Source organism: Syngnathus scovelli, chromosome 1, assembly GCF_024217435.2.
Source record: "Syngnathus scovelli strain Florida chromosome 1, RoL_Ssco_1.2, whole genome shotgun sequence".
NCBI lineage: Eukaryota > Metazoa > Chordata > Actinopteri > Syngnathiformes > Syngnathidae > Syngnathus > Syngnathus scovelli.
Genome location: NC_090847.1, coordinates 29,258,265 through 29,285,000, shown reverse-complemented (window position 1 = coordinate 29,285,000; position 26,736 = coordinate 29,258,265). Strand labels below are relative to the sequence as shown.

At 49.2% G+C, this 26,736-nt stretch overlaps 5 protein-coding genes across 8 annotated transcripts in view; 3 read left to right on the top strand and 2 right to left on the bottom strand.

Moving 5' to 3' along the window:
• Window positions 1–4,035, bottom strand: part of rbm14b (RNA binding motif protein 14b) — a 6,256-nt gene extending 2,221 nt beyond the window's left edge. Inside the window, 6 exon segments of the mRNA XM_068650711.1 lie at window positions 582–651; window positions 654–766; window positions 768–868; window positions 870–1,576; window positions 2,183–2,535; window positions 3,940–4,035. Of these exon segments, the coding sequence (XP_068506812.1) occupies window positions 582–651; window positions 654–766; window positions 768–868; window positions 870–1,576; window positions 2,183–2,531 (1,340 nt within the window). The 5' untranslated portion in view covers window positions 2,532–2,535; window positions 3,940–4,035.
• Window positions 4,036–4,681: 646 nt separating this feature from the next.
• On the bottom strand, window positions 4,682–7,101 carry ccs (copper chaperone for superoxide dismutase). 2 transcript variants are annotated; one of them, XM_049731929.2, is made up of 8 exons: window positions 6,948–7,101; window positions 6,654–6,726; window positions 5,944–6,084; window positions 5,688–5,865; window positions 5,554–5,614; window positions 5,229–5,306; window positions 5,063–5,163; window positions 4,682–4,992 (listed from the first exon to the last, which is right to left on the bottom strand). In XM_049731929.2, exons 2-8 carry the CDS (start codon window positions 6,706–6,708, stop codon window positions 4,857–4,859), a joined length of 750 nt encoding a protein of 249 aa, XP_049587886.1. In that variant the 5' UTR covers window positions 6,709–6,726; window positions 6,948–7,101; the 3' UTR covers window positions 4,682–4,856. The 2 variants fall into 2 exon arrangements, with proteins under 2 accessions (XP_049587886.1, XP_049587876.1); XM_049731919.2 differs by having other exon boundaries at window positions 6,862–7,072.
• Window positions 7,102–7,139: 38 nt separating this feature from the next.
• gal3st3 (galactose-3-O-sulfotransferase 3) lies at window positions 7,140–10,393 on the top strand. The gene is made up of 3 exons (XM_049729465.2): window positions 7,140–7,300; window positions 8,079–8,181; window positions 8,249–10,393. Exons 2-3 carry the CDS (start codon window positions 8,096–8,098, stop codon window positions 9,387–9,389), a joined length of 1,227 nt encoding a protein of 408 aa, XP_049585422.1. The 5' UTR covers window positions 7,140–7,300; window positions 8,079–8,095; the 3' UTR covers window positions 9,390–10,393.
• Window positions 10,394–10,774: 381 nt separating this feature from the next.
• rin1b (Ras and Rab interactor 1b) lies at window positions 10,775–21,458 on the top strand. 2 transcript variants are annotated; one of them, XM_049725309.2, is made up of 12 exons: window positions 10,775–11,062; window positions 14,595–14,738; window positions 15,175–15,289; window positions 15,371–15,443; window positions 15,582–15,673; window positions 15,760–15,929; window positions 16,000–16,284; window positions 16,801–17,353; window positions 18,347–18,658; window positions 18,727–18,861; window positions 18,927–19,096; window positions 20,252–21,458. In XM_049725309.2, exons 2-12 carry the CDS (start codon window positions 14,595–14,597, stop codon window positions 20,573–20,575), a joined length of 2,373 nt encoding a protein of 790 aa, XP_049581266.1. In that variant the 5' UTR covers window positions 10,775–11,062; the 3' UTR covers window positions 20,576–21,458. The 2 variants fall into 2 exon arrangements, with proteins under 2 accessions (XP_049581266.1, XP_049581354.1); XM_049725397.2 differs by having other exon boundaries at window positions 10,777–11,062; window positions 18,730–18,861.
• A 907-nt stretch (window positions 21,459–22,365) lies between these two features.
• Window positions 22,366–25,850, top strand: adissp (adipose secreted signaling protein). 2 transcript variants are annotated; one of them, XM_049731967.2, is made up of 6 exons: window positions 22,366–22,520; window positions 23,286–23,385; window positions 23,637–23,821; window positions 23,973–24,111; window positions 24,196–24,321; window positions 25,154–25,850. In XM_049731967.2, exons 2-6 carry the CDS (start codon window positions 23,349–23,351, stop codon window positions 25,252–25,254), a joined length of 588 nt encoding a protein of 195 aa, XP_049587924.1. In that variant the 5' UTR covers window positions 22,366–22,520; window positions 23,286–23,348; the 3' UTR covers window positions 25,255–25,850. The 2 variants fall into 2 exon arrangements, with proteins under 2 accessions (XP_049587924.1, XP_049587934.1); XM_049731977.1 differs by having other exon boundaries at window positions 22,374–22,539.
• Window positions 25,851–26,736: the final 886 nt, after the last annotated feature.

The window sequence follows — 26,736 nt, the reverse complement described above, 5'->3', positions numbered from 1 at the left end:
AGAGAGTAGTTCAACATTTTATTAAACATATGAAGTTTTTTTTTCTTTTTTTGGAGACAAAATGAAAACGCTCAACATAGAAAAATATGAAAACATTGTGTTTTCTCAACAGTACAACATATGTAGAACAAGATCAAATAAAAACAGTAAGCTAGTTTACAGTCTTGAGGGTTTTGGCAGGGAGACAAGACTGCAAAGAATCTAATTGGAATAGCCAAACAATGTCCACGTAGAATTTGGGAGTAGTGATGTGGCGTTAACATCATTTAGGCCAGTCGGGCGCCAAAGCGGTTCTGACTGCGCAAAGAGCAAATCTTGGGTGGACACGTCCCTGATTGATAGATTGATCCCGATCTGGAGCTTCTCACCAAACTGGATTTCGGGTTCAAAATCCAACTCATCCTGTGGCCTCTTTTTTTTTTTTTTTTTTTAATCCTGTCTTTTGCATCTGAGACTACATTTGGAAACAACTGTTTTTGTGTTGGGGTTTAAGAAAAAAATGAATAAAAATAATCAGTCACCTTTTCATTTTGGGGGATTTGCCAAATGAAAGCGTCTGGATGAGCAACACGCAGGCAAACGAAGCCACGTGGTCCTCAGTCGCCTCCGACGCCGCCTCCTCTGCGGCGCGGCCAGCAGGTGTCGGGAGCAGGGAGCGCGCGGTTTGGAGCGCTGGTAAATGAAAGGCTTCATGATGGGGTCCGGCAGGAGGGGGGCAGTCCGTCGGAGCGGGCTGCGGTCCCGTTCGCTAGACTTGGCCGCCGCCCGCCGCCGCCTGCTGCTCGGCCATCACTTGCTGGCCTTGAGCGAAATAATGGGCCTGTCTGGCCGCTTCAAAGATGGCCGTGGTGGGGTCGGCGGCGCCCATGGGCGGTGATGTGAGCGTAGGCGGGCGATATGGCCGGCGCCACCGTGTAGGCGGGGTTGACCGCCGCCGACTGCATTTCTAGCCCCGGCGCTGCCGTTAGGTAGATGGGGTTGGCCATGCCCGGCGTGTAAACGGGCGTGGTGTAAGCCGAGGCGGCGGCGGGATTGGCCGCCACCTGGCCGTAGAGGTTGGGGGCCACCGAGCTGTAAACCTGAGCGGCCCCCGACGTCAGCGCGGCCTGGTTGGCCACCGAGCCGTACAGCTGATTGGCCACGTTGGCGCCGTACACCTGACTGGCCAGGGCGCCGTAGACGGCCGGGTTGACGGGGTTGCCGTCGGTGCGGGTGCCCGTGGTGATCCCGGTGAGGGCGGCGTACGTGGGATCAAAGGTGGACGTGTTGTACACCGAGTTGTGCACGCTCTGCTGCACTTGGAGGGGCAGGCCGGCGGCGGCCGCGGCGGCGGCGGCCAAGACGGCCGCCTGACTTTGGTACTGCTCCAGGGTGGGCTTGCCCACGGGACACTCGCCGGCGTAGTGGCCCTGCTTGCCGCAGTTGACGCACGGGATCTTGCCGGTGGGGGTCTGCTTGCTGGGCTGTACTTTGGAGAGCTCCACAGAAAGCGGGCGGCCCTTGAAGGAGGTGCCGTGGAGCGCCTCGATGGCCTGCAGCGCGTCTTCCTTGTTCTCCATGTGCACAAAGGCGTAGCCTAGGGAAGAGGAACGCCCGGCTGTCAGGGACGGCAATCGGAACGGCGGCTAACTCCCGGAGCGCTGACTAAGACTCACGTGCCATGGAGCGTTGGGAAATTCACCCAATTGTCAAAGTTGGAAGGAGAAACCAGGAATTGACAAAATGCAATGTCAGCTCTTAGAGAACTTCAACATAGACGGCAAAAACATATTTGAAGTAAAAGAAGCAGATTTTGTGGTCATCTGGCTCTACCAAGTTGATTATTCACGGGTCCCGGCTATTTCTTGGAATTACTGTAAATATAGCGCACCCAATTATGTTGGGTGTCGTTACACCGTCGGCCAATAGATGGCAGCACGCTAGGTTTGACACAAAATTTGAAAGGAGGCTGATAAGATCAATTATTTGGAGATTCGCGAGCCAGTTTCATTCACGAAATCGGACCGTCGCATACAGGCGAATTATTTTGGGTGTCGTTACACGGTATGCCACCAGAGGGCGGCACACTCGGTTTGGCATGAAATTTGAAAGCAGACTGACAACATCAACTATTTGAAGATTAGCCCGTTTCATTCATGATATCGGACAGGCACCTTCAGTCGGGTGTCAAGTATTGGCTCACCTTTGACTTTGTCACATTCCAGAACTTTGCCAAAAGTCTGAAAGAGCTGCTGGAGGTCCTCGGTGGTGCACAATGCACTCAGGTTGCCCACAAAGACTTTGGTGGAGTGCAGCGGACGCCCCCGCGACTCCTCCACCACCAGGTTGCGCCCGCGGAACTCGCGGCCGTTCAGCTCTCGGATGGCGCGCTCGGCAGCGCCCTCGCCCTGCAGGTGCACGAAGGCGAACTGTCGCAGCACGCTGCAGCTCACCACGTGGCCGTACGGCTCGAAGATGGACGATAGCTCCTCCTGGGTGGCGTCCAGCGCTAGGTTGCCCACAAAGAGCTTCACTGTGTGGCCCTTGTCCATGGTCCTGCACAAAGGGAGGAAAGGGCGCGTCGTCAATTTGCCGTCATCTGTCAGTCAAAGCCGGCCGGGCCGGCGGAACGTGACACCCGGCTTGGGGGAGTTCGTTTGGCGCTGGAGACAACTGGTCCCGCCTCAGCTGCTTTTGCAGACAATCACAGCACATTGCCGTAGCAAAATTCCAAGCAGCCTTCCATACCATTGAAAAGTCACATTTTTAATAGCATGTTGGTCTGTGCCATCAACATTGCCTTGACAAAGAGTGCAAGCCATTTGGAAAAAACTTGCAGGAAACTAACAAAGCCACACGAGGGCAGAGCAATAGATTTGTGGAAGAAAAAAATAATGTGGACACAGGTTTCTGACCAACAATAAACATGTTCCCTCAGAAAAAAAATGGACAGCTGAACAACTATCTCACAAAACAAAATGATTCTCGCAGCTGCCGCTGCTGTGATGTCTAACTTTGCGTCAAATAGAAAAATTGCTTTCACAGAAGAACCATTTCCATGAAATGCAGACAAAGCAAGCACAAAGAATTGATCGCTATCAACTGCCCACCTGTCCGCGAGGTCACTATTGGGGCTCCCGATCGAGGATGCAACAAGTGCTGAGTAAGACTTTAGCATGGAAAAAGAGGTGTAGTGTTGACTTTAAGTGCAGTTAAAAAGTTGAAAAAGTCATGAACATATGCGCTTCTGATTTTAGATGGAAGGTCTTTTTTTATTTATTTTTATCTCATTTAGTGCTGGCTAAAGCCATAGCAGCTCTCTTGTCCTGAGGGTCAGAGGCCTCTTTCGGCCATGTCCGCCAACTTGGGAAGACCTTCAAAGTGCTCCACCGCAGTTTAATGATCGGAAGGGCCGCAAATTCCACATCCCATCAACATTGGTCTTGGCTCATGCAAAGGAGAGCAACTCTCCTGCTGGCTAGCCACAGAGTAGCATCACAACAAACAGACTGGACAGTGTCCATCCGTTTCTTCACAGGCCGATCAGAGCGGCGGGCTGATGACGTCACCGCACGCTGACTCATCACACTAGCGTCGACGCAGAATCGAGTTAGCAACGAAACGGTCGAATATACGGCAACAAACAATTAGCCGGTGTCGGGAACAAAGCGTGCGAAGCCCGAGGACACTGAACGTAACACGGACGGAATGGTGGGGAGAATAAACAACAACAAAAGCAAAAACCCGAACACGCCGTGGAAAAATCACATAGAAACTCGGCACACAAATGAGACAGCTCGCGTGTGTTTTATACAAGCACGTCGAGCGGGCTAATGGGAAGAACCCAAACAAAACAGCAGCCTGCGCCAACATAAGATGACTTGGCGCTTTCGGTACCGAGCCAATAATCAGGAAAACGTCGTACGGAGACAAAAGAATTGCTCCAATCGACCATCTTACCTTGGCGCTGCTGTCGCTGCTCCTCTTTTTTCAAATGGTCGCGGCAGCTTCCGCCTGGCTGCCCGGCATTCAAGGGGGAGGGGAGGGGAGGGGAGGCAAGGGAAGGGAAGGGAAGGGGGGCGCGCGCGCGCCACGTCGGCGTATTGTTAGCGGGGTGGACGCGCGTCCACGTCGGTGCGCGCACGTCTGTATATTGTTAAGGGGGGTTGGACGCGCGTCCACGGCAGCCCGCTAGCTCGATTGAATCAAGTTTATTCTCGTTTTTTAAAGCCTTCTCGGGGGAATACCGTCTATTTCCAATATATTTGTTGTTGGAAACAATTAAATATATCAATGAATAAATAAATAACCCGCAGCAGTCGTGAGGAACAGCGGTTCAGAAAATGGATGGATGAATACATACTATACAGTGATTCAGCTACTGCAGCCTTCAACATAGCCACGAGGGCTGGGAATCGAACCCACGACCTGTGGCTGGGAGGCCTTAGTTTTACTTTGACTGCCAGATTGTCATGATATAATATTTACTAAATATTTCATTGGGGCCAGCATCAGGTTACGACAGCCATGGCGGCCTGGATTTTGGGGCAACGCCCATAAAAGTAAATGCTAACAAATAATAGATTTTACAAAGTGTCAGTAAAACAAAAGTGACACAAGCGATTCTGAAGACCCTGGGCGGGATTGGAAGACAAAATTGTTGGTAGTCCATATTATGAAAAAAAAACAGCAGTCACTGAACTAGCTTCAGGCAAACTTTATAATTAAAATAAACATTTTTTTTTTTTACCTAATCTACAATCAACTTGGTCATCAGAACTTTCAACATGACTGTACATTTCTACTTTCAGTAGAAGTTGAATAACAAATCATTGGACGTTTTCTATCGGCTTGCGTGTGTTCGGGGTGGTCTTCCGTCAAAGGTTGCTCCGCCCTTTGCCGGCGATGGGCCGCCCTCGCTCCTCCCACAGCGTGAGCCCGTCACAGGCGCACACCTGCTTAGGGTTCTGGAAAAGGCCGGCCGACCTGGCGATGATTCCGCACGCGAGCCTGCGAGCAGGAAGACGAGAGTCGGTTGGGAAATTTGGCGCAAGGGCCCCCGCGCCACGTCGCCACCCTACTGGCGCCCGAGTTCCCTGTCATTTTGGAGAGCGGGTGGCCACCGAGGCCCAGGTCGTCAGGCCCGGAATCCACCACCAGAGACCGTCCGATCACGTCCCAGACCTGCAGCGGGTCACCCACACCTTACAGAGAGCTCCCAATTATTATTATGCGTGTGTGCGCGATACCTTCAGCTGACTGTCCTCCAGTCTGAACGACGCTCTGCCATCAGGTCCGGCCACAATATTTCCAAGATCCCCAACATGCTGCACGATGACAACAAACTGATCAAGCCCTTTTCGCACTGCACCTTTAGAAACACCACTGACACCAGCAGATAGTCATGCCCGGTCCAAGAAAATCCTCACAGGGTTCAAATCCAAGTCCAGAAAGTCCAAACGCTGCCAGAGTTTGGCTTTTGGCCACAGGTGCTTCTTTCTTATCAATGGAGCTCGACCATTTAAGTCGCACTCAGTACCTTCTATGAAATAATTCAAAATCTCAACATCGTACCCGCTCAGCATCTTGTGGACCGCCGTGGGGTCTTCCAAACGGGTTGTAGTGCTCGCCACAGCTGCACACAGACGAGCGTCAACAACGTCGGTCAGGCTGGGTTTGTCAAGGTAGCGTGAAGACCCCTCACACACCTGAGGCAGTCCTCGGTGAGGTCGCCGAGCGCGTGTACGTGGAGGCCGTGGGCGCCGGGCTCCAAGCCATCTATGGTACCGTCGATCAGGCAGCGCTGCTCGGACAGCTGCAGAAAACGCACCACTCCCTGGACCCGCCCCTCGTGGCCGGCTAGCATTGCCACAGCGGCGCCCAGATCTGTCAAAGCCGCACCATGAGTAACCACGGTCTCCATTTTTGATTACGTGTGTATATGTGGCGGGGGTGGGGGGGCACCTTGGTCCTCTAAGTTCCCCATGCCCTTAAGCACAGCCTGACGATGGGTGCTTTCAATCAAGGCCTGGACCTCGCCACTGCTCAGGGATGTCTCTACTAGGACGCGTCCTTCGCCGACATCCACGCTGACGGAGTGGATGCCTGACAATAGCAAAACTCAAGGTTCTCAAACTTTTTGGGTCCAGGGAACTCTTACAAAAAAGTGTTTTTATTGGAAATTAGGAATAGGAACACCTTTCACTTGTATAGCACTTTTCCAGCTACAGGGTGCTTCCCACTAAGCTCCTCATTCGCCTACTGACGGCGCAGCATCAGGGGCAACCCGAGGACCCTTTGACGTGATCACAGGGGCCAAGGATTGAAGCCACAACCTCTGACCTGTGAGGCGACCTCTCTACCACTGAGCCAATAAACGAGGATGTAAATAACTAAACTCGTGACTCGTGAATGAGTCACAGGCAGAACTCTTGGCATGTTTCCCATGGCGGTTAGTTCAGTGTAAACATCTGCTGCATTCTCCTTGCAAGTCTTTTCGTTTTTCGCAAGTGTTTTTATTTTTATTTTTGGGGGGGGACTCCAAAGTCTGTCTATTTCCTACTCTTTGACAAACCTATAGGTTTACCACTAGAGGGGGTCTGGGAAGTTTGACAACCACAGATATAAAATCATAGAATGTACATAAAAGTGAGATGAAAAAGTAGCTCTCTAACCTGTTCGGTGTTCAAGTGCAGCTTTAACTTGATCGCGACAGCCATCGCACGTCATCTGCACCGCAAACTCCAGCTAAACAAACGTCAGCCACACACCAAATAGACAAATTAATCAAATGCTATGTTTTTAGCGGCTTGGCTAACCGGCTCGCTATTAAATGTATACATGTTCAACGCTGACTGACAATAAAATGTGTGCTTGTCAAACCTTTGCTGGTTTATGCGCGTCCATGGCGTCTACGTGTTGGCCGCTGAAGGCATTCAGTAATCGAGATGATATCAAATAGTACCTACTTTCTGCTTTCATAAGCGGAGGCCATCAGGGAGCGCGTACCGCCATGTTGGTGAGGGCTTAAAGACGTCAAACCGCCGCCGCCATATTGGTGAGGTCTTTACCTTGTCAAATGTCATCACTGCCACCTGATGTCGTTGACGCGCCACAGCAACTCACAAAAGGGGAAAATAGCTTTAGGCTTCTTTTTCCGGGTTATTCGGAGAAGGAGGAGGAGCAGGAGGAGGGTGGGCCGGCGGGGGTGGGGGGTTACGTGTGGGATGGGCAAGGGGTGGCTGACGGCTCCCTTCAGCATCCAGTCGACGGGAAGTGAAAACAGCGGTCCAGCCGCGCGGGAGTCGGGACGATGACAAAGGTGGGAGTCGGTTGTTGTTGTTTTCCGCTAGAACGTGCAATAAAGTTCGATCAATGTTGCGGCAGGCTGCGAGAGAGGGTGTCTTTTTTTTTTGCTTCTCCATCACGTTCCATGTCATTTCGGAGGGCACGTTATAGGAGGGTAAGATGAGTCCAGATGGGCGAGGGCTTTAGTGACATTTGGGCCACATTCCAAGGGCTTTCATCCACAATTCTAAAAAGGTCCATGTAGGAGATTAAGCCCTGGCTCAGGAACGCGATCATGTAGGCTTTTTTTTTTTTTTTTTTTTTTTTTTTTTTTTTTTTTTTTTTTTTTTTTTTTTTTTTTTCCCTGGGATGAAGCACAGAACATGATTTGTGCCGGCCCAAGCTTTGACCGGACCCGACTGGACAGTCGTCACCTGTGCTGGCTGAGTGAAACCTTGACGTCAGGAACATGGCCGAATAGTGTGTGTGTGTGCGTGCGTGTGTGTGTGCGCGCGCGCGTGTGTGTACGTGTGTGTGATCCTTGTGAGTGTTGTCATTTTATATTATTTTGCAGCCTCAGACAGTTTAGTAGCATTGTAGCTAAAGTTTAATAAACAAAGAAATAAATATACGTTTTGGGGATTCCTGCCGACGAATCAAACGTCTTTTCCTGCTAAACAAAAGTTGAACGGCGCCAATTTTGGTCCAAGGAAACAGCTGAGATTGAAATAGGCTTCATCTAGCTGTCAAAAAGAGAATTCTGGACAAGTTGTTTTTAACCCGAAGTTAAATCTCATTTGCCATCGTCGCAGCGGAAGTGGCGCAGAGCATGAGGACGTCACGGAAGGTCTTTCTGGCCCTCATCGCCGTCACTCTGGTGACTCTGCTGATGTACTACGGCGCCGATCGGAGATGGTGAGCGAGCCGACGGGGCATTTTCACTTTTGTTGGTTCACGGCCCCGCCTACTTTCCCGCCTTCAGGACCGGTTCCCGTTTTGACCTCGGCCCGTGCTACGGTCGAGCGGCGGGCCCGAAGGCCAAGCGGACTAACGTGGCCTTCCTGAAGACTCACAAGACGGCGGGCAGCACGGTGCAGAACATCCTGTTCCGCTTCGCCGAACGCAACGGGCTGAGTGTGGCGCTGCCCAAACAGCAATACTGTCACACCTTCAATTACCCGAAGGCCTTCAGCGCTCACTGGGTACACCCGCACACGCTTGCGCCCAACATCATCAGCAACCACATGCGCTTCAACGGCGCCGAGGTGCGCCGCCTCATGCCCGCCGACGCGCACTACGTGACCATCCTGAGGGAGCCGGCCGCCATGTTCGAATCGCTCTTTGGCTACTACGGCCAGCACGCTCAGGCCTTCAGGAGCGTCCCCGGGGGCTCGCTGGACGTCTTCCTGGAGCATCCACTGCGCTACTACCGGCCGCAAGATAAGCGCTCCAATTTCGCCCGGAACACGCTCACTCACGACCTGGGCGGCGACAAGGACCGCCCCGCCACGGACGCGGCGTACGCGCGTTCCTTCGCGGCCCAAGTGGAACGAGTCTTCTCCTTGGTGATGATCGCCGAGTATTTTGACCAGTCGCTGGTTCTCCTGCGTCACCTTCTCTCCTGGGACCTGGAAGACCTGGTCTACGTCAAGCTCAACATGCGCGTGGCCAGCTCCAAGCGTCGCCTGACCCCGGACCTCGCCGACAAAATCCGCAGGTGGAATTGGATCGACGCGCACCTGTACGATCACTTCAACGCATCGCTGTGGCGCCGGCTGTCGGCTTTGGGTTCGGCCTGCGTGGAGCGGGAGGTCCGCCTCCTGCACGCCGCCCAAGAGAAGTTGCTGCGGAGCTGCTTCGGTGGGCGCCGGCCTCTGCCCAGTTTAGCGGGCAAGATCCAGAACAAGAACCTACGGCCCTGGCAGCCCAATGCCAAAGTGGGCATCCTGGGCTACAACCTCCCCGCCAACCTGAGCGGCGGGCTCTCCAGCTCCACGCAGGACCTCTGCCTGAAGCTCATCATGCCCGAGATCCAGTATACCAAGATTCTGCTGCGCTCCCAATCCCTTCGCTACTGCCAGAACCACCAGCACTGTTCTCCAACTAGTCTTTCAGTTCAATGACGTGACATCGTTTGGATTTGAGAAGCTCCCCCGACGCGTCCGACCAGGAGCTCTTCCCCACTGAACCTGAATTCGCCGGAGCCTCCACCCCGACGTCCTCACGAGGTCCGAGTGGCCTCTTGTGGCAACGGGGAGGGACGCGAGAACCGAGAAGGAGACTGGGACTCTCACATCTCAGGAGAAGGAAATCAAGTTTCTGCCTACACTTTAGTTGCTATGACAACTTGGGATGGAAAAAGTGCAGCGATTTTTACATAAATACACACACGCACACACGCACACACGCACACACACACACACACACACACACACACACACACACACACATACAGACTTGTACGTTCCTATCCAAAAGTATTGGAACGGCAAGATCAATTCCTTAGTTTTTGATGTCCACTGAAGACATTTCAAATCCAAAAATGAAAAGATTTGATGGGCTTCACATCTCAGGACGGGGCCGGTTTTATGTGAAGCTGCCCACTTTTCAAGTATTGAAACAGACCATGAAACCGTCTTCAAGTGAAGAACACTTGATACATTTTCCCGTCAATTGCCACACTAAAACTCGTGTTGTCGACTCGTGAATTCACTCTGCTGCGATCATCCTGAGTGACGTCATCACTACAGTCGAGCAGCCATCACGTGACCTCCCACAGGTGGAACACAAAAGCCAAAAACAAGAAGTATAATGCTGAAGCAGTCCACAACTTTGCGTTTTTCTATCATGAAATCTGAAAGCACACAGACGTGTTAAGAAGCTGCGAACATGGAATTACATTCCGATGTCAAGTCAAACTTTGGATCTTGTAATCAACCGGCTGCTTTATTTCTCAGGTTTAGTCGACAACGAGAAGGCTGAGCTTTATGATGAACGGTGTGTGCAAAGCACAATGACACTTTTGGGTGAAGTTCAGGTTATTTATTTGAAATACAAGATGAACGTTGAGAACTCACACACTTCAACTGACAAATGTGATGATAAAATAAAAAGAAATTCTACCAGACGTCTCACTTATATCCAGCCTTATTTATAAAACGGATAAATAAATATATGATTTTGTTTATTGCGATACATGAAATGGTCGCTTATTTGTTCAAAAATGCGATACATGAAATGGTCGCTTATTTGTTCAAAAAGTAAATCCCAATTTTGTTTGTGTTAGATTCTTTTTCCAAATCTTTACGTCAAGTTGTGTGTGACGCACACACACAGCGACTGAACGCCATGAAACTTTCCCACACGGCCAGGCTGAACTCGTGAGTGCTCAAAATGCGGTGGGCGGCGCGCCCCTGTGGCCAAAGCAAAAAAAAAAAAAAATGCCCCCCCACCCACTTGAACCTGCAACGCTTTAGGACGCAAATAGCGCGCTGACGTGCGACAAAGTGCAGTTTCCGGTGCAATGACGCGCCGAACAACACGGCGTTTTCGTGACCACGCCTGAGCTCGATTTGGGCTTTCAGGAGTCGTCTGTAGTCTACTCGGTCCAAGTTGCAAGCACAGTGACGGGAGCGCTGGAGATGCGTTCAGTCTCCTCCTCCGCCTTGTCACCGCCGAGGCGCGCATCTCCTCGCTGACGAGCTCGCGCTCCTCCAGACGCGCACACGCCCTTCCAGCCGCCGCCGCCGCGGGCGCCGCCACGACGCGTCGCTCATCCCGTCCCGGGGAGCACAAGGTAAGTCACCTGAGTTCGAGCTCGCGCGTGACCTCCTGCGACGTGGCAGGCTCGCGCAAAAGGCGTCAACTTTTAGCCGCGCATGACGTCATTTGAACGAACAATCGCAAAGTGAGTCTTAATTGATGAGTTCGGGCGTATGACTGCCAGAGGTTGTATAGGTGCCATGAGATCAGGTGAAAGCGAGTCCGAGTGGGCGGGCGGCAGCTCCCGCTTGGGACGTTACATAATCGTCAAGAAGAGTGAAAAGCGCCATCCTGTCGGCGTGGGAGTGGACGTGATGCTTATTCGCGCTTTTCTCGCTTCTTGGTGCTCTCGATGCGTCCGTCCGAGCCGTCGCTTGCGCCTGTGCACGACATGCGAGCAGAAATCAGACATGCCAATTAAGCACTTCAAGAGCAATTACCAGACCTGCAGTTGTTGATTTTTTGGGGGAGAATTGAAGGAATACTTTTAGAAGGTTATATATATATATATATATTCCCTAAAAAATGCTGCGCTGTTGTTCCAAAGCACTCGTTCTAAGCTAGCTGTGGAGTTTGAGCAGATTGGGTTACTTTTACGCACAATATAGGTTGGGTTAATTATTTTGTGCAATCAAGTTGGCTGAAGCTGGTCGCCATTTTGGATACTTTGGCTTACTGAAGTTGAATGAAATGTGAAGCTTGAGATTTATTTTTCACCGCCATTTCACTCGCTTGAATTCATCAAATGTTTTTTTGTTTGTTTGTTTTCTTTACCAAATTCTGGAATTCTCAAATTTGCTGAACATCTTTTTTGTTGTTTGTGCAAAGCAATTCACGTTCTACTTTGGCGCCGTTTGTTGGGGAAAAAAAATGATTGACAATGAAGTCCGGAAAAAACTAAAAGTTTGATATGTTTTAGCCCAGTAGATGGAAATTGGAGGGGGGGGGGGGGTCCACAATTAATTTGTTTAATTAGCGTATAACACGATGAGGTGCCCCCCCCCCCCCCCCCACACACACACACATTTACGTCATGTCTAGTGTAAAAGTGTCCCATCAAGCTGGAGCGTCAATCATGAGAAGCACTTGGTTGCATTGGTTGACGTGGGCGTCAATGACGCCATCTGGTGGCCACAAAAGTCATGCCCGCAGTAAAAAAAATAGAAAGTCTCTCCTTTAAACAGTGCATAGACGGTTATCGCCCCCTTCCCACACACACACTTACATTAACACACACTCACATACACACGAACACAAGCTCAATTAATATGTAATCGCAGACCCCCCCCCCCACCACACACACACACACACACACACACAGACAGACAGGCATGCACTCAAGTCCCTGAGTGATAGGCTTGCAAAAATAATGAATATTCACAGTTATGCTCCTTCTTCGCCCCTACAGTCCAAGTGTTGCGTCCGGTTGTGTTGTGTTTGCGTGACTCACAATCGGCTCAGTCACCCTCAGACGCACACAAAAATGGACTCCTGCCGTCAATGCAGTAAGCGACCCCCCCCCCCCCCCCCCCCCCCACCACCCAGCACTCTCTACGTGGACACTTATAGCGGTCCCATTTGTCATCAGGATAAAATTAGCCGTCATCATGTTCACGCAGATGCGTTGCAGGCGGTTGTCAAACTGTTTTGTTTTTTTTCCTTTCCACTTTTACGTCACTTTGCGAAGCAACTATGGCAACAGTCATCAAACTTTATCCGTTACTATGAAACCCACAGACGACGCGGGTAAGCTAGGCTAGCGATTCAGTCATCAAAATAAAGCCCCTCCAGAAAAGAAAATGAATAAATTAGTTCAGAAAGTACTTTGGGTGGTCGATGCAAACAGAGAAGTTGTCCACTTTGAAGATGACTCCAAGTTGTTTGTTCTGAGCTGTCCAGGTTGCGAATGGCCGCTGTACCAGGAGATGGCAGCGTCCTCAAAGTGGTTCGGAATGGTGAGGAGGACTTGACTCATCTAAAAAATAAATAAATAAACAGCTTTCCTTGCTCGGAATGTCATTTTAAGGGGTGTGTAAAAATCTAAAAGAAGCAAAGGCAGGGCAAAAAGTGGGGGCTCTTCCCCCAGTGCCCCCTAGTTTACCTTTGCTCTGACATGTACTCGGACAAAAAGTGTCTCTGACCAGTCAATCAATCAATCAACCCATCCATCAATCAATCAATCAATCAATCAATCAATCAATCAATCAATCAATCAATCAATCAATTTGGTACGCATTGGTTTTAACTGTACATGTAAGTGTGTTGGAAAAATAAATACTGCTGTAAAGTAAAGTCATCTTCAGATGCCTGAAAAAATTTACTTTAGTACAAACGCAAAGTATTTGTTGGAAGAAGCGCTGGTGTTTGTTTGTGTGTGTGTGTGTGTGTGTGTGTGTGTGCCGTGGGCGCAGTTGCATTTGACTTTGGAAATACCGAGGGGTCGCGCTCCCTGAACGTCTCATACTCGCGCTCAGGTCCGATGCTTCATGTGGAGGAGACGAATGGAATGATGAAAACAATTATCCTGGAAGCACAAATGAGCTCTCTCGGGCTATTTTTTTTCCTCCAACTTGTGGTTGTCATGCTCATTGCGAAGCGGCGCGCACGCGCACGCGCTCCTGGAGGGGGAGGACTTACGTAACAAGTGTCAGGAGGTGAGTGTTGATGTGCAAATGAATGGAAATAAAATATGTTCAACGGTGGATTCCTTGAATGTGGCTGAAGCACGTGGCCACTCGCGAAAATACAGTGGACCAACGCGAGGGAGGGAAGCAAAGAAATACACGTGGTACACAAGGTGTCATCTTTATGACTTTTTTTTTTTGGCCAAGCTTTGTGGGAATAAACATACAGTAGCCGCCTTGCCACTTTAACAACTGCGTTGGTGTGAGCGTGCCTCGGCTTATCAGGGAAAAGGTGTTTCACTGAGTGGGAATGCCTGCTCGAATGTGGAGGCCAGGGTTGCCATGGCGACCATCTGCTGCTACGCTGGCGAATGCTCGCCGGCAGCCCACACATTGTGACATCCAGCAGCACGCCGAGCCGAGCCGAGCCGAGCCGATCTGAGCCGAGCCGAGCCGGACCGACAGAGCGCCAAGTATCGCAACACACTGACCGCTAACGTTAGCATTAGCCTTCCAGCTAGTGTGAAACCGTGTCAAGTTTCTTCCAAACGTCTGCCGGTTCTCTATGAATGAACTTCATGAATGACCAGGCAGCAGTCTGAACAGATTTGATTTAAATAAATAAATAAATAAATAAATAAATAAATAAATAAATAAATAAACTGAACCGGCCCAAACGTGTGCCAAGATTGGACAATTAAAAAGTAAAAGTCAACTGTCAATTATATCAACGTTATCTTTTGTGTCGTAGTAAGCTAATGCTCCCAGTTCATTCACTAAATAGATACATTTGTGATTTTTTTTTTCTTAAATATGAAGCGTAGTAAGTTGTCAGAAACCTGAAATATGTAGCTACCAAACTATTTGTATTTTATCGTGACTCGAAAGTGACCCGAAAGCGAAGTAGACTGGGAGGATGATCCCGCCGTTGCTTTTTTTCAGATGCAGGAGGCGGGCGCCTCCCAGCCGGGTCCCCAGCGGGACTTGAGCGTTCTGGATCGTCTGCTGCTGACACACCCGGTATGGCTTCAGCTGTCACTCAAGCAAGACTCCGCCCTCTACATTCTGCTGAGAGAGCCTGTTGGGGTGAGCTGAGCGCAAGCACGGAGCCACCCGCCGCCGTTCCATTTCAGCTCAATTCAAAGTCACCGTCAAGTGAAAATAGATGTTTTCTAACCCTGTTCACAAACCTGCCAAATTTGACTGAAAAGAAAAATCGAGCTGTACATTATAAATGAGGTTTTAAAATGATGATGAGAGATCAGGTCATTGACTAGCTAGCTATCTAGCTAGCGAGTGAGCTAAAAGCTAGCTAGCTCGCTAGCAAGTGAGCTGAAAGGCTTCTGAAGGTTCCTCAGCGGCTCTTCTGCAGCGTCACTTCTTGCGACGTCTGGTCTTTCTGCTACCTAGCAAGTGAGCTAAAAGCTAGCTAGCTAGCCAACGAGCAAGCTGTAAGGCCTCTGAAGGTTCCTCGGCGGCTCTTCTGCAGCGTCACTTCTTGTGATGTCTGGTCCTCTTGCAGACATTCTTGGTGCGCAAGTGCAGCTTGAGTCAGAGGAAGGTTCTCTGTGTGAGGGTCACGGCAGACAGGAGTTGGTCCTCCGTGAAGGAGTGCTTCATCTGTGAGGAAGACTACAGTGAGTCCAGAGACAGCGGCGTTGCGATTGACGCCGGGGGATGGCGGGCCGTCACTCAAACTCTGCTTCTTCTTCTGCCAGCGTTCGCCTTGGAGAGCTCGGCGCTCAGCTTCCCGGACTTGTGTCGCCTGGTGGCCTTCTACTGCGTCAGCAGGTCCCCTTAGCCACATGTGCTTCTACTGAACAGCAATTGTTAAGCAATAACAATATTTAGATCACAATATTTATTCAGTAGAAACAATATTCCATCTCATCATCGTTGGAAACGATGGTGGGATTGTTTTGTCCGCAGGGACGTCTTGCCTTTCCCTCTTCAGTTGCCGGACGCCATCGCCAAGGCCACGACGCACCGGCAACTGGAGTCCATCTCGCACATGGGCCAAGGTGCGCTCCGCTGCATCATCACCACTTTTGGCGAGGGGGAAAGCCTAACTTCTCCCTGGCCGCCGTCTCATCTGGTCTCTACGCAGACTTCTGGAACTCGCCGAGCGCGTCGGAACTTCAAAATGGACCTCTGGCGGCGTCGGGCAGCAGCCTGATCCAGGCGGCGGCCTCGGAGCGATGGCGGGTTCAGGGCCGCGGCGGTCAAAGCAAACTATGCTTCATAAATCCTCTCTTCCTGCAGCTGGAAGTCTTGAAGGTGGGTTGTGTCAGCCTAAGGGAGGGGCAGAAGCGCTGAGCTTACGCAGCCATCTTTTCCATTCCCTCAGCATTCAGAACTCCAGAACCACAGTGCCTCGAACAAGCGACACCGTTTCAAGCGCAGCGTTCGACTCCGCCTCTCCGAGTCCTCCATGAATCTGTCCCTGGAGGGGGTGGGCTCCTACTCCCCGCCTCCGTCCATGGAGATGCCCGCTGGGTCAGAGAGGTTGCGCAACGCTAATCCCCAGAGGAGAGTTCACTCCGGAGCAGGGGTCCTGAGGAGGACGCCTGCCGTGTCACCGGGGTCGGCGGGGTCCGAGGAAGAGGACGCAACGGCTGTGCGAGCGCCTCAAGTAAGAGTCTAAAATAAACACACAAATGCAAAAGTATACATTTATTAAAATAGGTTTGGATTGAAATGAATGAATAAATATTATCGTTAATGACTAAATAAATAAAATAGGATTGTTATTAATTATGATTGACAAGACCAGTCTCGAGAGAAAAAAAACAATCTTAAGTCTTGCGCTTGTCTTGGACTTTTGGTGCTTTGGGTAATTCTCAGGAAGCAAGGTCCTTAGCGCAACACCAATCTGTGGTAGTTCCGAGATTGACCTGTGGATGGTGCCGGAGGGTAAGCGCAGTCACAGAAGAAGAAAATAAATTCATCTCTCTTCCTGGTTGGCTGGTTCCGTTTCACTTTGAATGGACCAAACTCAAGGATGAAAAAGGGTTCGGACCATTTTTGGAGCAAATGGAAGAGGGAACCCCGGATTGTCCTGTCGCTCAGGATAATCTTTCAAAGACATCCGATAATCGGGCCTTTTCTCAATTCAATCCAAAGATCAACATCTATATGTGTGGTTCAGGTGGACCAGCCTCCCGATGTCCAGCAGTCGTCGCCGCCGCCGCCGCCGCCAGAGGGGCCCGCCATCGAAGTGGCTCTGCTGGCCCCGGAGCGCCGGGCGGCGCCGTCTCTGGCCGAGCTGGACAGCAACAGCTCCCTCAGCAGTCTGGACGAGGAAGACGATTGGGATTCCGATTCCGAGAGCGGGTTCCAGACCCAGAGCCAGGGCCCCCGGCGGCCGCCGCTGGTGCGCTCGCGAGGCCGCGGCGGACTGCGCCGCATGAGCGAGGCCTTTGTGTGTTTCTTCGCTCCGGACAAGCGTCTGACGCGACTGGTGCGGGAGCTGTCCCGGGACCGGCGCTCGGTTTTCGGCGGGATGGTGCAGGACTTCCTCCTGGCTCACACGGGCTTGCTGAAATCGCTATCGGCCGCCTCGCTATCCTCGTCGCCGCGTGTGACGTCCGTGCAGCTGCTGCAGGGTGTGCGCCTGTTTCTATCGCAGGCCAAGTGTTGCTTACTGGAAAGCGGCGAGCTGGAACCTCCCATCGAAACTTTGGTGCCAGAAAACGAGAAAGGTAGACACATCCGAGCGGAGTCCGCTTTGTTTTGTTGTAAACAATGTAAAAGTCACCCGCCGGACCCGTGCGTAGGCTTGCGTGTGTGCGTGTTGCCCGGCCTTGCACGGACTTCTGGAGGGGGGGGGGGGGGGGGCGATGCTGGGCCGCTCGCCTTCCTTCCTTCCTGCACTCTGATTTATCTGCCTTTGCGTTGGTGGGAGCCATTCGAATTTTTTTCCCCTCACTCTCGTTTATCATAAAAAGATCTCACAGGCCCACGCACGCTTGGAGAGCGCACGATTCAAAGGGGGGTGGTGGGGGGGAGTGTTACAGTAAAAACACAGAGTCACTTAACATATTTGTAAGCGAGCAAGATGGACGATCGACTTTAACGCAAGTGAGAGAGAAGCAAGCTGGCAACGGCGGCGCTCGCTCGCTCGCTCGCTAGCAACAAAATGCAAATACACGGCTGCGCTACGTCGAAGAATTTCCAGACTCCACAGGAGTTTTTAATTTCGATTCTTGTTTTCAAAATTTGGCACAACTGAATTGGTCATTGAATTAGACAATGTTAGCAAAGTTAGCGGAGCTAGCATAAAACCAAATCAAATGTTTTCTTTTTAAGCTAGGTTATCGAAACAGGTATTGTAAATAGAAAATGTTGTTCCGTACTTATGTAATTTCTATATTTTTTTCGGAAGTATTTTGAGACATTTTCAGAGTATTTAATTTCAAATTTTGATTTAAAAATTTGGCACAACAGAATCGGTCATTGAATAGCCCCGCATTGGACAATGTTAGCAAAGTTAGCGGCGCACATTGTTTGCTAGCATAAAAACAAATCAAGAGTTGTTGTTTTTTTTTTTTTTTTGACAGATATTGTATATAAAAATGTTGTTCCGTACTTGCATAAATTTATTTCCTTTATTCTTAAGTACTTCTACATAAGTACAGATAATTGCCACCTGTGACAAAGCGGTCTCGCTCTTGTTTGTGTCCTGTTTTTTCCAGATCTTGCCCTGGAGCGTGCCATGTTCTCCTGCGTGCTGCGCCCCCTCAAGTCTCACCTGGACGCCGCCATGGCGGCGCTACACCGGCAGGACGCGTCCAGCCAACGCTTCAGCCGCAACCTGGCGCGTCTAAAAGACGAGGACAGCGCCGCCCAACGCTTGGGCGTGCGCACGGGCCTGCCCGACGGGCGGCTGGTGGACAAAGTGAAGCAGAAGTTGGCGCTGATGCGGCGCACGCATTCGCCCGTCGACAAAGTTCTGCTGCTGTTGCAGGTCTGCAAGTGCGTGCAGAAGGGCCTGGGCGCCCCGCACGGTGAGACAAAAAGTTCTGGCGAACTTCTCGGGTCGGAACCCTTCAAATGTCCAGCGTTTGGTTCTCAGCAGGACAGGAAGTGAGCTGGGAGGATTTCCTGCCGTCGTTGTCCTACGCCATCGTGGAGTCCAACAAGCCTCACATCTTGATGGAGGTGGAGTACATGATGGAGCTCCTGGAGCCATCTTGGCTCGGCGGTGAAGGTCGGTGCTCCTCAGCGGAACCTCGGTGTGCAGAACTTGTCTGGAGTCCACTTTGCACTTTCCAGGCGGCTCCTACTTGACCAGCGTCTTCGCCAGCCTGCATCTGATTCAGAGCCTGGACCCGGAGCGAACCATCTCAGGCTGCCTTACGTCCGAGGCCCGGGAGGCGCTGAAGCAGTGGCGCTGTCGGCGAACCCTCGAGGCTCAGAAGCAGAAGGAGAACCTGCAGCGTCAGGTAGCGGCGGCCGCTGAATTCCACCACCTCGGTTGTCGAGTCACAAACGGAACTCCGACCCGGGTTAGCGAGTTATCCCATTTTGGATTACCCGTAACCCCGCAGTTTTGGGTCCATTGTGAGACAGTGTAGAACTCAAGAATCGGAAGTCCAAAATTGGAGTCCTCCAGCCGTTCTTTTTTTTTTTTTGTGGGGGTGGGGGGCATAATTATTTGCATTTTGCAGAAACCCCCAGCTTTCGTAACGTGCTCGGAATTCATTTGAAGGGATTAGTTTTGAAAAGTAATCCTCTGATGTGGGCCATGCATGAACACGCACACACACAGGCACGCGCGCCCGCACGCACACACACACACACACACTTTCACCTGTTATCACATTGTTGGGTACAATAAAAAAAAAAAAGCAAAGCGGCGACACTGTTAAGCACTACGTTTGCGTGCGGTCACGTGGTGCCTCTCCGGGCTTCAAATAGCCCGTCCAAGTGAGCCAGCAGCCAGATTCTGCTCCGACACTGGCGGGCGATTGGTGAGGCGAGTGCGATGAGGAAGTGGGCGGTCAGATAACATGAAATTTATTGAGCTGCATCTACGCACGCACCCGAGCAGGCAAACACAATATGCAAACGGACAGCGAGGAGCTTGCTGACTCTGTAAGTTGGACCTGTTGACATTTCTCTCATCGCTGTGTGTGTGTGTGTGTGGGGGTGTGGGGGGAGGATGGGGTAGGGGGGGTGACCCCCCCCTACCCCCATTATATTGTCTTTGCGCTTATTGTCTTTGCGCTTCTGAAATGTTTTGAAGTATGATTCAGCCAAGTCCAACTTGTGCGCCGATTTTGTAGTACCTCGTTATGCCACAAGATGCAGGGCAGGACCCGGGTCTATTGGATGTAGCATCATGAATTCAGAACTAGAAGAGGCAGAGATTTTTTGACAGGGACAACTAAGGAGCTTTGGGTGAGGGAACTTCAAAATGTGTCAAGAATTTTTATTTCACGCTTGCATGACGGGTAAAAAAACATTAAAAAAAAAAATCATCTAGTGGAATATGTTGTCCAGGATGTGCATAATTTTGGAGACCGTAAGCCAATCCCTTCTCTTCCTGGATCTCTGAGTGTTGTTTGTGCCGCCCCCCCTTCCACTCCCCCCTCCAGAGGTGCGTTCGGATACTGTTCCAGGACGGGGAGCGGAGCGCCGTGCGGACCTTGCAGTGGCGAGTGGGCGAGAGTAGCCAGGCGCTGGCGCAGCTGTGCGCCGCCACCTTCGGCGTGACTGACCCGCAGCAGTACGCGCTGTACTGGCGCAGCGGCGGCGAGATGCGACCCTTGCCCCCCCAGGCGCAGCCTCAGGACCTGGCGGGCCACAGCGAGGGAGGCCCCTCCCTCTCCTACCTGAGGACCGACCACGACTTCAGCAAGATGCGGCGACTCACCAGAGGTGGCGCCGTGGACTTGAGTGAGTCGGTGTGCGAGGAGTGAGTGAGTGAGTGAGTGCATGCGAGCGGAGGAGGAGGGCGGAAGGAAGGAAGGAAGGAAGGAAGGAAGGAAGGAAGGAAGGAAGGAAGGAAGGAAGGAAGGAAGGAAGGAAGGAAGGAAGGAAGGAAGAGAGAAACACACACACACACACCGACGCCCGCCGTGGGGGCGTTGGGTCGCGCGTGGAACAGAGCGGGAGCGCCTCTGGCTGCGCCTGCTGTGGAGGAGGCTTCCGTTTGCATGATGACGTCACAAACGCGCTCAACGACCTCGATGCCAAAGTTTCCTGCTGTTGACTTTTAAGAAGGAGACTTTCAAAGTACGAAAAGCTGTTGGTGCATTTCTGCCATATCCTTGAAAGCCGGGTTACGAGGACGCGGGTCCACAGCGCCCCCTCTGGTGTCGGCCGGGACGAGAGGCCAAATCCGTTCTCTTCTATCCAATTCTAAATTCTCCTTGTTGAGCAGCCGATCAGCTCCGGACCTTCTTTATTGCTTTGCTTTCTCCAACGTCAATTGTGGCTCACTGTTGGACACGTGCTGGCCACCAGCATGACGTCAGCAGGCCGGCCGAACTGTTCTTGGAAGCTGTTGGCGGCCATTGGGTCAATGTGAGCGGAGCAAACTGCCGCTGACTGTTGTATTTCAAACTAGCTTTGAATGTTCAGCTTGCGACACTATTCAGGCGTTAACCGGCAAGTGATGACCATGATGTGCTTTCGGCATAACTGCATGCGTTCTGAAAACATCAAGATTTGATTTCTAGGCTCTGCAAAAGTGGCGTGTGCATGTGTTTGCTGTGTGAGCTCACTATTCCTTTTCCGTGTAAATGTGCCAGGTCATTTGCAATCATTAAAAGAATAAAAAAAGGTGTGCAGCTGTGGGTATCCATGTTTTTCTGTTTTATCCATCATTTTTAATGAATGCCTATTATTTATGCAAGATCAAAATATATCAAAAAGCTGGATTTAAGGTCACGGCCCTGAGGTTCAGACGATTCCCCTGAGACCTCACCGAAATTGTTATGTAACAGGTTACTAGTATACTGTTCATTTCACCAAACCACTTATTAGGATTTAATATATATTTTCTTTTCATTATTATTATGACTGATTATGACTATTATGATGATGATGATTATTATAAGAAAAAAAAGTGGAGGCGGAATTTTAGTGAAATAGGCGTCTTACTTCCGGGTTAGGAAAATAGCAACCAAAATAACTCGTATTTATGAAGAAATTAGTTCACCGCCGTGCCAAATGTATTATATATTAATATATTATTATGTAATATATTTTTGTATTGTTTACTTGGATGTTTTCTTGTCCGTGGACCTATATAATATATATATATATATATATATATATATATATATATATATATATATATATATATATATATATATATATATATATATATATATATATATATATATATATATACATATGTAAGATGTCTTGTCACCGTGGGATAGTAGGAAACGCAATTTCGATCTCTTTGTGTGTCTTGACATGTGAAGAAATTGACAATAAAGCAGACTTTGATATAATTATGCACATGGTTACGAATAACCGTAATAAAAGTTTAAAATGGCATGATACAGCTTCTTTTACTTTAGCAATAGCCATGGCTAACATTGATTGGCTGTGACCATTCGTATAAACAGCTTGACATAATGTCTATTGTGTTTTTGGTCAAAAGTATTTTAAGTCTCTTGAACGTGAGAATCGTGACGTCAGAAAACACCGGTCGAGTCGATGAGGAAAGCCCGCCGGCAGATGGCGCCACATATCCATTTTTTAACTAGGGAAGCCAAGCCACGTGACCCAAGGCGGAAGTGGAGCGGCGAGGGGCTTGAGGACGGACGGAGACGAGTTGAACGGGAGGGAGCTGCCCGAAAAACACAAGCCAAAAATCCCACCTGCTCAACACTCAACAACACGCGCAACGTGCGTCTGTGCAACTTACGTGAGTCGGGTGTTTTTCGACGTGAAAGTTGTGGAGCCCCATTTTGGCTCTCATGCCTCAGCATGGTTCATTTGGCGATCTTTGCCTTCATTTTAAGCGTGAGCTTGGCTTATCGGGACATTTCTAAATCTGAATGAATTCTCATGACCTTGACGACTTCTTGTGCCTTTTCCCCTGATCTATTATTAAGTAGTTTAACATTTGGGGCGGATTTTTTCGTAAGTGGAAAGTGTTTCGTTCTAAAAACACTAGATTTTATTTTAAAAAATGTAAAGTGCTCTATAAATATAATTTATTATTATTATTATTACTTGTCCACTTGCTGTAGTGTAGCGGAAATGTAGCTAGTAACCCTTTTCGTAATTAATGCCTTCAAGTTTATGTGATTATTAAACGTGCTCAGTTTAATAACACATGTCTGGCAGAAATGTTTACGAGGAAGAGAAGAAACTAATATCAATACTGGTATTGCTATGAACTGGATCGATCCGCCCATCTGTATTTAAGTAGAACTTCAGATAATTGTGTTTGAACAAAGACTTCATTGTTATTTGACTCCTTTTTTTTAAAAAAAAAAAAGAATCTGTGATGATGCGTATGGCATATAGCCACCATCCAGCTAATCCTCTTAGTAAATTGTTTTGCTCCACCGGCTGGCTGGCAGCACATAGATTCGCTCCCACTTGGACCAGCGCTGGCTCGCTTCTCGTCCCACGACTTTGTCTTTTTTTGTATTGTCCCCCAAGGCGAGACGCCGACGTAGTGATGGCCAGATTGTCGTAGGGAGTGTTCACCTCACTCCTGGGATCATGGCTGATGCCGCCGCCGCCGCAGCAACGAAGAAGAGTGAGTGTTGAGAACATCGCCTGCCTCTCATCCTGTGGGCCAGTTTTACTTCTTTTTTTTTCTTGGTCGCCAGTCGTGACGCCATGTCTTTCAGCTGAAACTGTTGATTATCAAATAACGTATCTACACTGACAATCATTTTATTGACTGAAGCTCTTTGCCTTTTTGAACTTTTCACAAATTTACCACACTTTTTAACATGACCCTATCCTTAACAAAAATAATCTCTTCATTTTTTTTTTTTTTTCCAGGGTCTACCAAGGCGGGAGGCGTTCGCTTCTCGGAGAAAGCCCCGGTGGCCGGTGCCCAGGGGGCCGGCGCCCAGGGGGCCGGCGCCCAGGCGCCCGGCGCCCCGTCTCACGTCCACTTTGACGACAAGCTGCACGACTCCGTCATCATGGTCACGGCGGAGGATGACGGCAGCTTCTTGGTCAAGGTGACGCCCACCTTGAAAAGTTTGAACGCTCTTCATCTTCTGTCGGTCGGGAAAGCTCAAGACGTGGCAACGCGATCACCCGCAGGCAACTCTGGGCTTGGAATCGGCCCGCCGAAGCTCCGCTCGCTGACTTGAATTTCCTTCCGTTCAGTTGGGCTTCCTGAAGGCGCAGCACCGCTACGAAATCGCCTTCACCCTGCCCGAGGTTCCGGCTCTCGGCAAGGAGGTGTGTCTGGCGCCCAGGCCGAGCCCCCATCTGCGGGTCATCGACGTCTCGCCTGCTCCCGAAGGTGACACGCGGGAAGCACTGGCTTTTTTTTGGTATCTATGGCGTCCCCCTCACCCAGCCCCTCCCTCCCTCCCTCCCCCTGCAGGCGGTCTGAAAATGATGTGCGAGTACATGGCTCAACAGGAGGGGGTGCTGTGTGAGCAGGTGCAGCTGCTGAGCGAGGCCAACGACGACATCTGCATCACGGTCAAAGTTCACGCCAGAGTCATGGGTATGATGTCATCTATGCCTCTTCACCAATCAATAACAATATGAAATGTATTCAGTTTATTTTTAAAGGACATATTTCATATAGACAAAACCGGATGATAAAAAAAGATGCTAAACATAGAACACAGTAAGGCCCTATGAGTTCTTAATTGTTTTTTTTTGTTTGTTTTTTTACACCAATCAATAACAGTATGAAATGTATTCAGTTTATTTCTAAACTACATATTTCATATAGACTAAACTATGGTCAAAAAGATGCTAGAAATAGAACACAGAAAGGTCCTATTAGGTCTTGATGCTTTTTTTTTTTTTACACCAATCAATAACAATATGGAATTTATTCCGTTTATTTAGTACATATTTCATATTAACAAAACAGTATGATGATAAAATAAAAAATGCCAAACAAATACCCTATCCAGTTCACTTTTCAAGGAACAAAGAGTTACGATATGGAATCATCGAGCTCAACTGACCGGCAAATATTCTTTATCTGCACAAAAAGCGACTCGTCTGTTTTGTACTGCCCCAAGGTGGTCAAAAAGAGCAGCACTTTGTGGCTTGATAAGCAAAAAAAAAAAAAAAAATGGATCAAAAGAGCTCGTTTTCATGTATTTATTTTATATGCAAAATTGAGAAGGCTTTTTAGTCATTTGGAATTTTTTATCATATTTTTTTAAGTTCAGTTACTTTTAACCAATTTCCGTTTTTTTTTCTTTTGTTAATCTGGCGGTAGAATGACCATTGTACATGAAAAATGAAAGTAGTAAAAATTAATGTGTATTTCACGCTTGACTTTTTTTTTTTTTGGCCCACTTGGCTTTTCTACCCAGACCGCCATCACGGCACGCCCATGCTGCTGGAGGGCATTCGCTGCATCGGTGTGGAGCTGGAGTACGACTCGGAGCAAAGCGACTGGCAAGGCTTCGACTGACTCTCCTTATTGCGCGCATGCGACCCAAACTTGTGAGCATCACTTCATCAGCAAAAAAAAAAAAAAAAAAAGACACTTATCACGCGGCTTTGCTAATGCTAACGCTACCGCCGCAGCACTCCTTGCTATTTGGTTTTGAAAAGGCTCGTGCTTTGGCCGCCACTTGAAAGTGTCTCTTCTGCTCCGGATCTTCCTCCAGTTTCGCTGCGCTTTGTAAATTGATCCAAACGGTTCCTTCGTGATAAAAACAAGGCTGGTTGCGAAATAAGACATGGCAAGACGTGCGGGACTCAAATGTTTGTTTACAAGCCATACGTTCCCTTTAAAGGCTGAAAAGCTCACATTATTCTAGGAGGCCTACTTGTGTCTGCTTGTGTGTTGGTATTCATCAAGTGCCTTCCTCCTCCTCCTTCCTGTCGTCACACTTCCTGCCACGTCCTGGACGAGGATGAGGAGAAGCAATCCTCGTGGACATCAATCGTCGTATTTCTAGTTATCTTACTGTCTTCAGCATTAAGTGAAGGGTTCTTGTTTCGTGAATGTCAAACTTGTCATTTTTGTATTTGTCTCGAATAAATTGAAGCGTTTCGATGTGACTTGCGGCAGTTCTTTGAATGCCCGCTAGGTGGCAGTTTCGGCTGCTGAAGGTATTTCTCTGGGCCAAGTGCAGGACACACGGACGAAGCGCTCCGCAAAATAATTACTTGTGAAGGTTTCGATGGCTCCAATAACGGATAGTTATTTTTAATAATCGTATCAATTACGGATGGTTGCCTTTTTCTTCTTTCAGACAGGAATGTGGCAAAAAAGCGCTAAAACCGTGACAAAATAAATGTACTTCTTCCAAATCAATAAAAACAAAAATACAACAGGAGTAAAGAATGTATATTTTTCTTCGCGCTAAAAAGTGAACAGAGGTTTAGATGAATCAATTAAAACTTGTGTTTTTTTCTTAGTTTAAGTTGCAGAATTTAACAAAAAAAGTTTTATTTGTGCCGAGGGTTGAAGCGTCTTTATTTTGTCGGTTAGCAGCAAAATGCTCATTTGAAGACGCCACAAAACATATACTAGTCATCATCGTAAATTCCAAGTGCGCACGTGAGGACGAGTACAATTAAAAATGTGTTGAAATAAATTTGGATGGATGGATAAATTTGACAATCAACTTTAATTTGTGTTACAAAAGGTAGGAAGTATTGTTGAAAGTAGTTTTGGAGGACACGCTAAACAAACCTTTAAAAGTGGCTATTGATGCCCGCGATTCTGCAATTTACATTGTTGCAATTAGTCTCAAATGAACGGACTAAAGACTGAGTTTTCATTTTTTAAACATCGGGCGAAAAATCTATAAAAGCCCCGTCATCTCTCTTTTTCAAATGAGCTGGAAGAAAATGGCTGGAAAAGTTGAGTTAAGTTTGATTCTTTTTTTTTTATTTGCACAAATGCTTCATAATTTGGCAACATTGCAAAGCTTCAAAGCAG

Excerpts from the sequence above, each read along its gene's own strand:
- ccs (XM_049731919.2), bottom strand. The coding sequence starts at position 6,960 with ATGAAAGCAGAAAGTAGGTACTATTTGATATCATCTCGATTACTGAAT. Across the intron at positions 5,615-5,687 it reads CTCACCGAGGACTGCCTCAG|CTGTGGCGAGCACTACAACC; the intron begins GTGTGTGAGGGG and ends GTCTGTGTGCAG. Across the intron at positions 5,164-5,228 it reads TGGAGGACAGTCAGCTGAAG|GTCTGGGACGTGATCGGACG; the intron begins GTATCGCGCACA and ends GACCCGCTGCAG.
- gal3st3 (XM_049729465.2), top strand. The coding sequence starts at position 8,096 with ATGAGGACGTCACGGAAGGTCTTTCTGGCCCTCATCGCCGTCACTCTG. Across the intron at positions 8,182-8,248 it reads TACGGCGCCGATCGGAGATG|GACCGGTTCCCGTTTTGACC; the intron begins GTGAGCGAGCCG and ends TCCCGCCTTCAG.
- rin1b (XM_049725309.2), top strand. The coding sequence starts at position 14,595 with ATGCAGGAGGCGGGCGCCTCCCAGCCGGGTCCCCAGCGGGACTTGAGC. Across the intron at positions 14,739-15,174 it reads TGCTGAGAGAGCCTGTTGGG|ACATTCTTGGTGCGCAAGTG; the intron begins GTGAGCTGAGCG and ends GTCCTCTTGCAG. Across the intron at positions 15,674-15,759 it reads CATCTCGCACATGGGCCAAG|ACTTCTGGAACTCGCCGAGC; the intron begins GTGCGCTCCGCT and ends GTCTCTACGCAG.
- adissp (XM_049731967.2), top strand. The coding sequence starts at position 23,349 with ATGGCTGATGCCGCCGCCGCCGCAGCAACGAAGAAGA. Across the intron at positions 23,386-23,636 it reads CGCCGCAGCAACGAAGAAGA|GGTCTACCAAGGCGGGAGGC; the intron begins GTGAGTGTTGAG and ends TTTTTTTTCCAG. Across the intron at positions 23,822-23,972 it reads ACGGCAGCTTCTTGGTCAAG|TTGGGCTTCCTGAAGGCGCA; the intron begins GTGACGCCCACC and ends CCTTCCGTTCAG.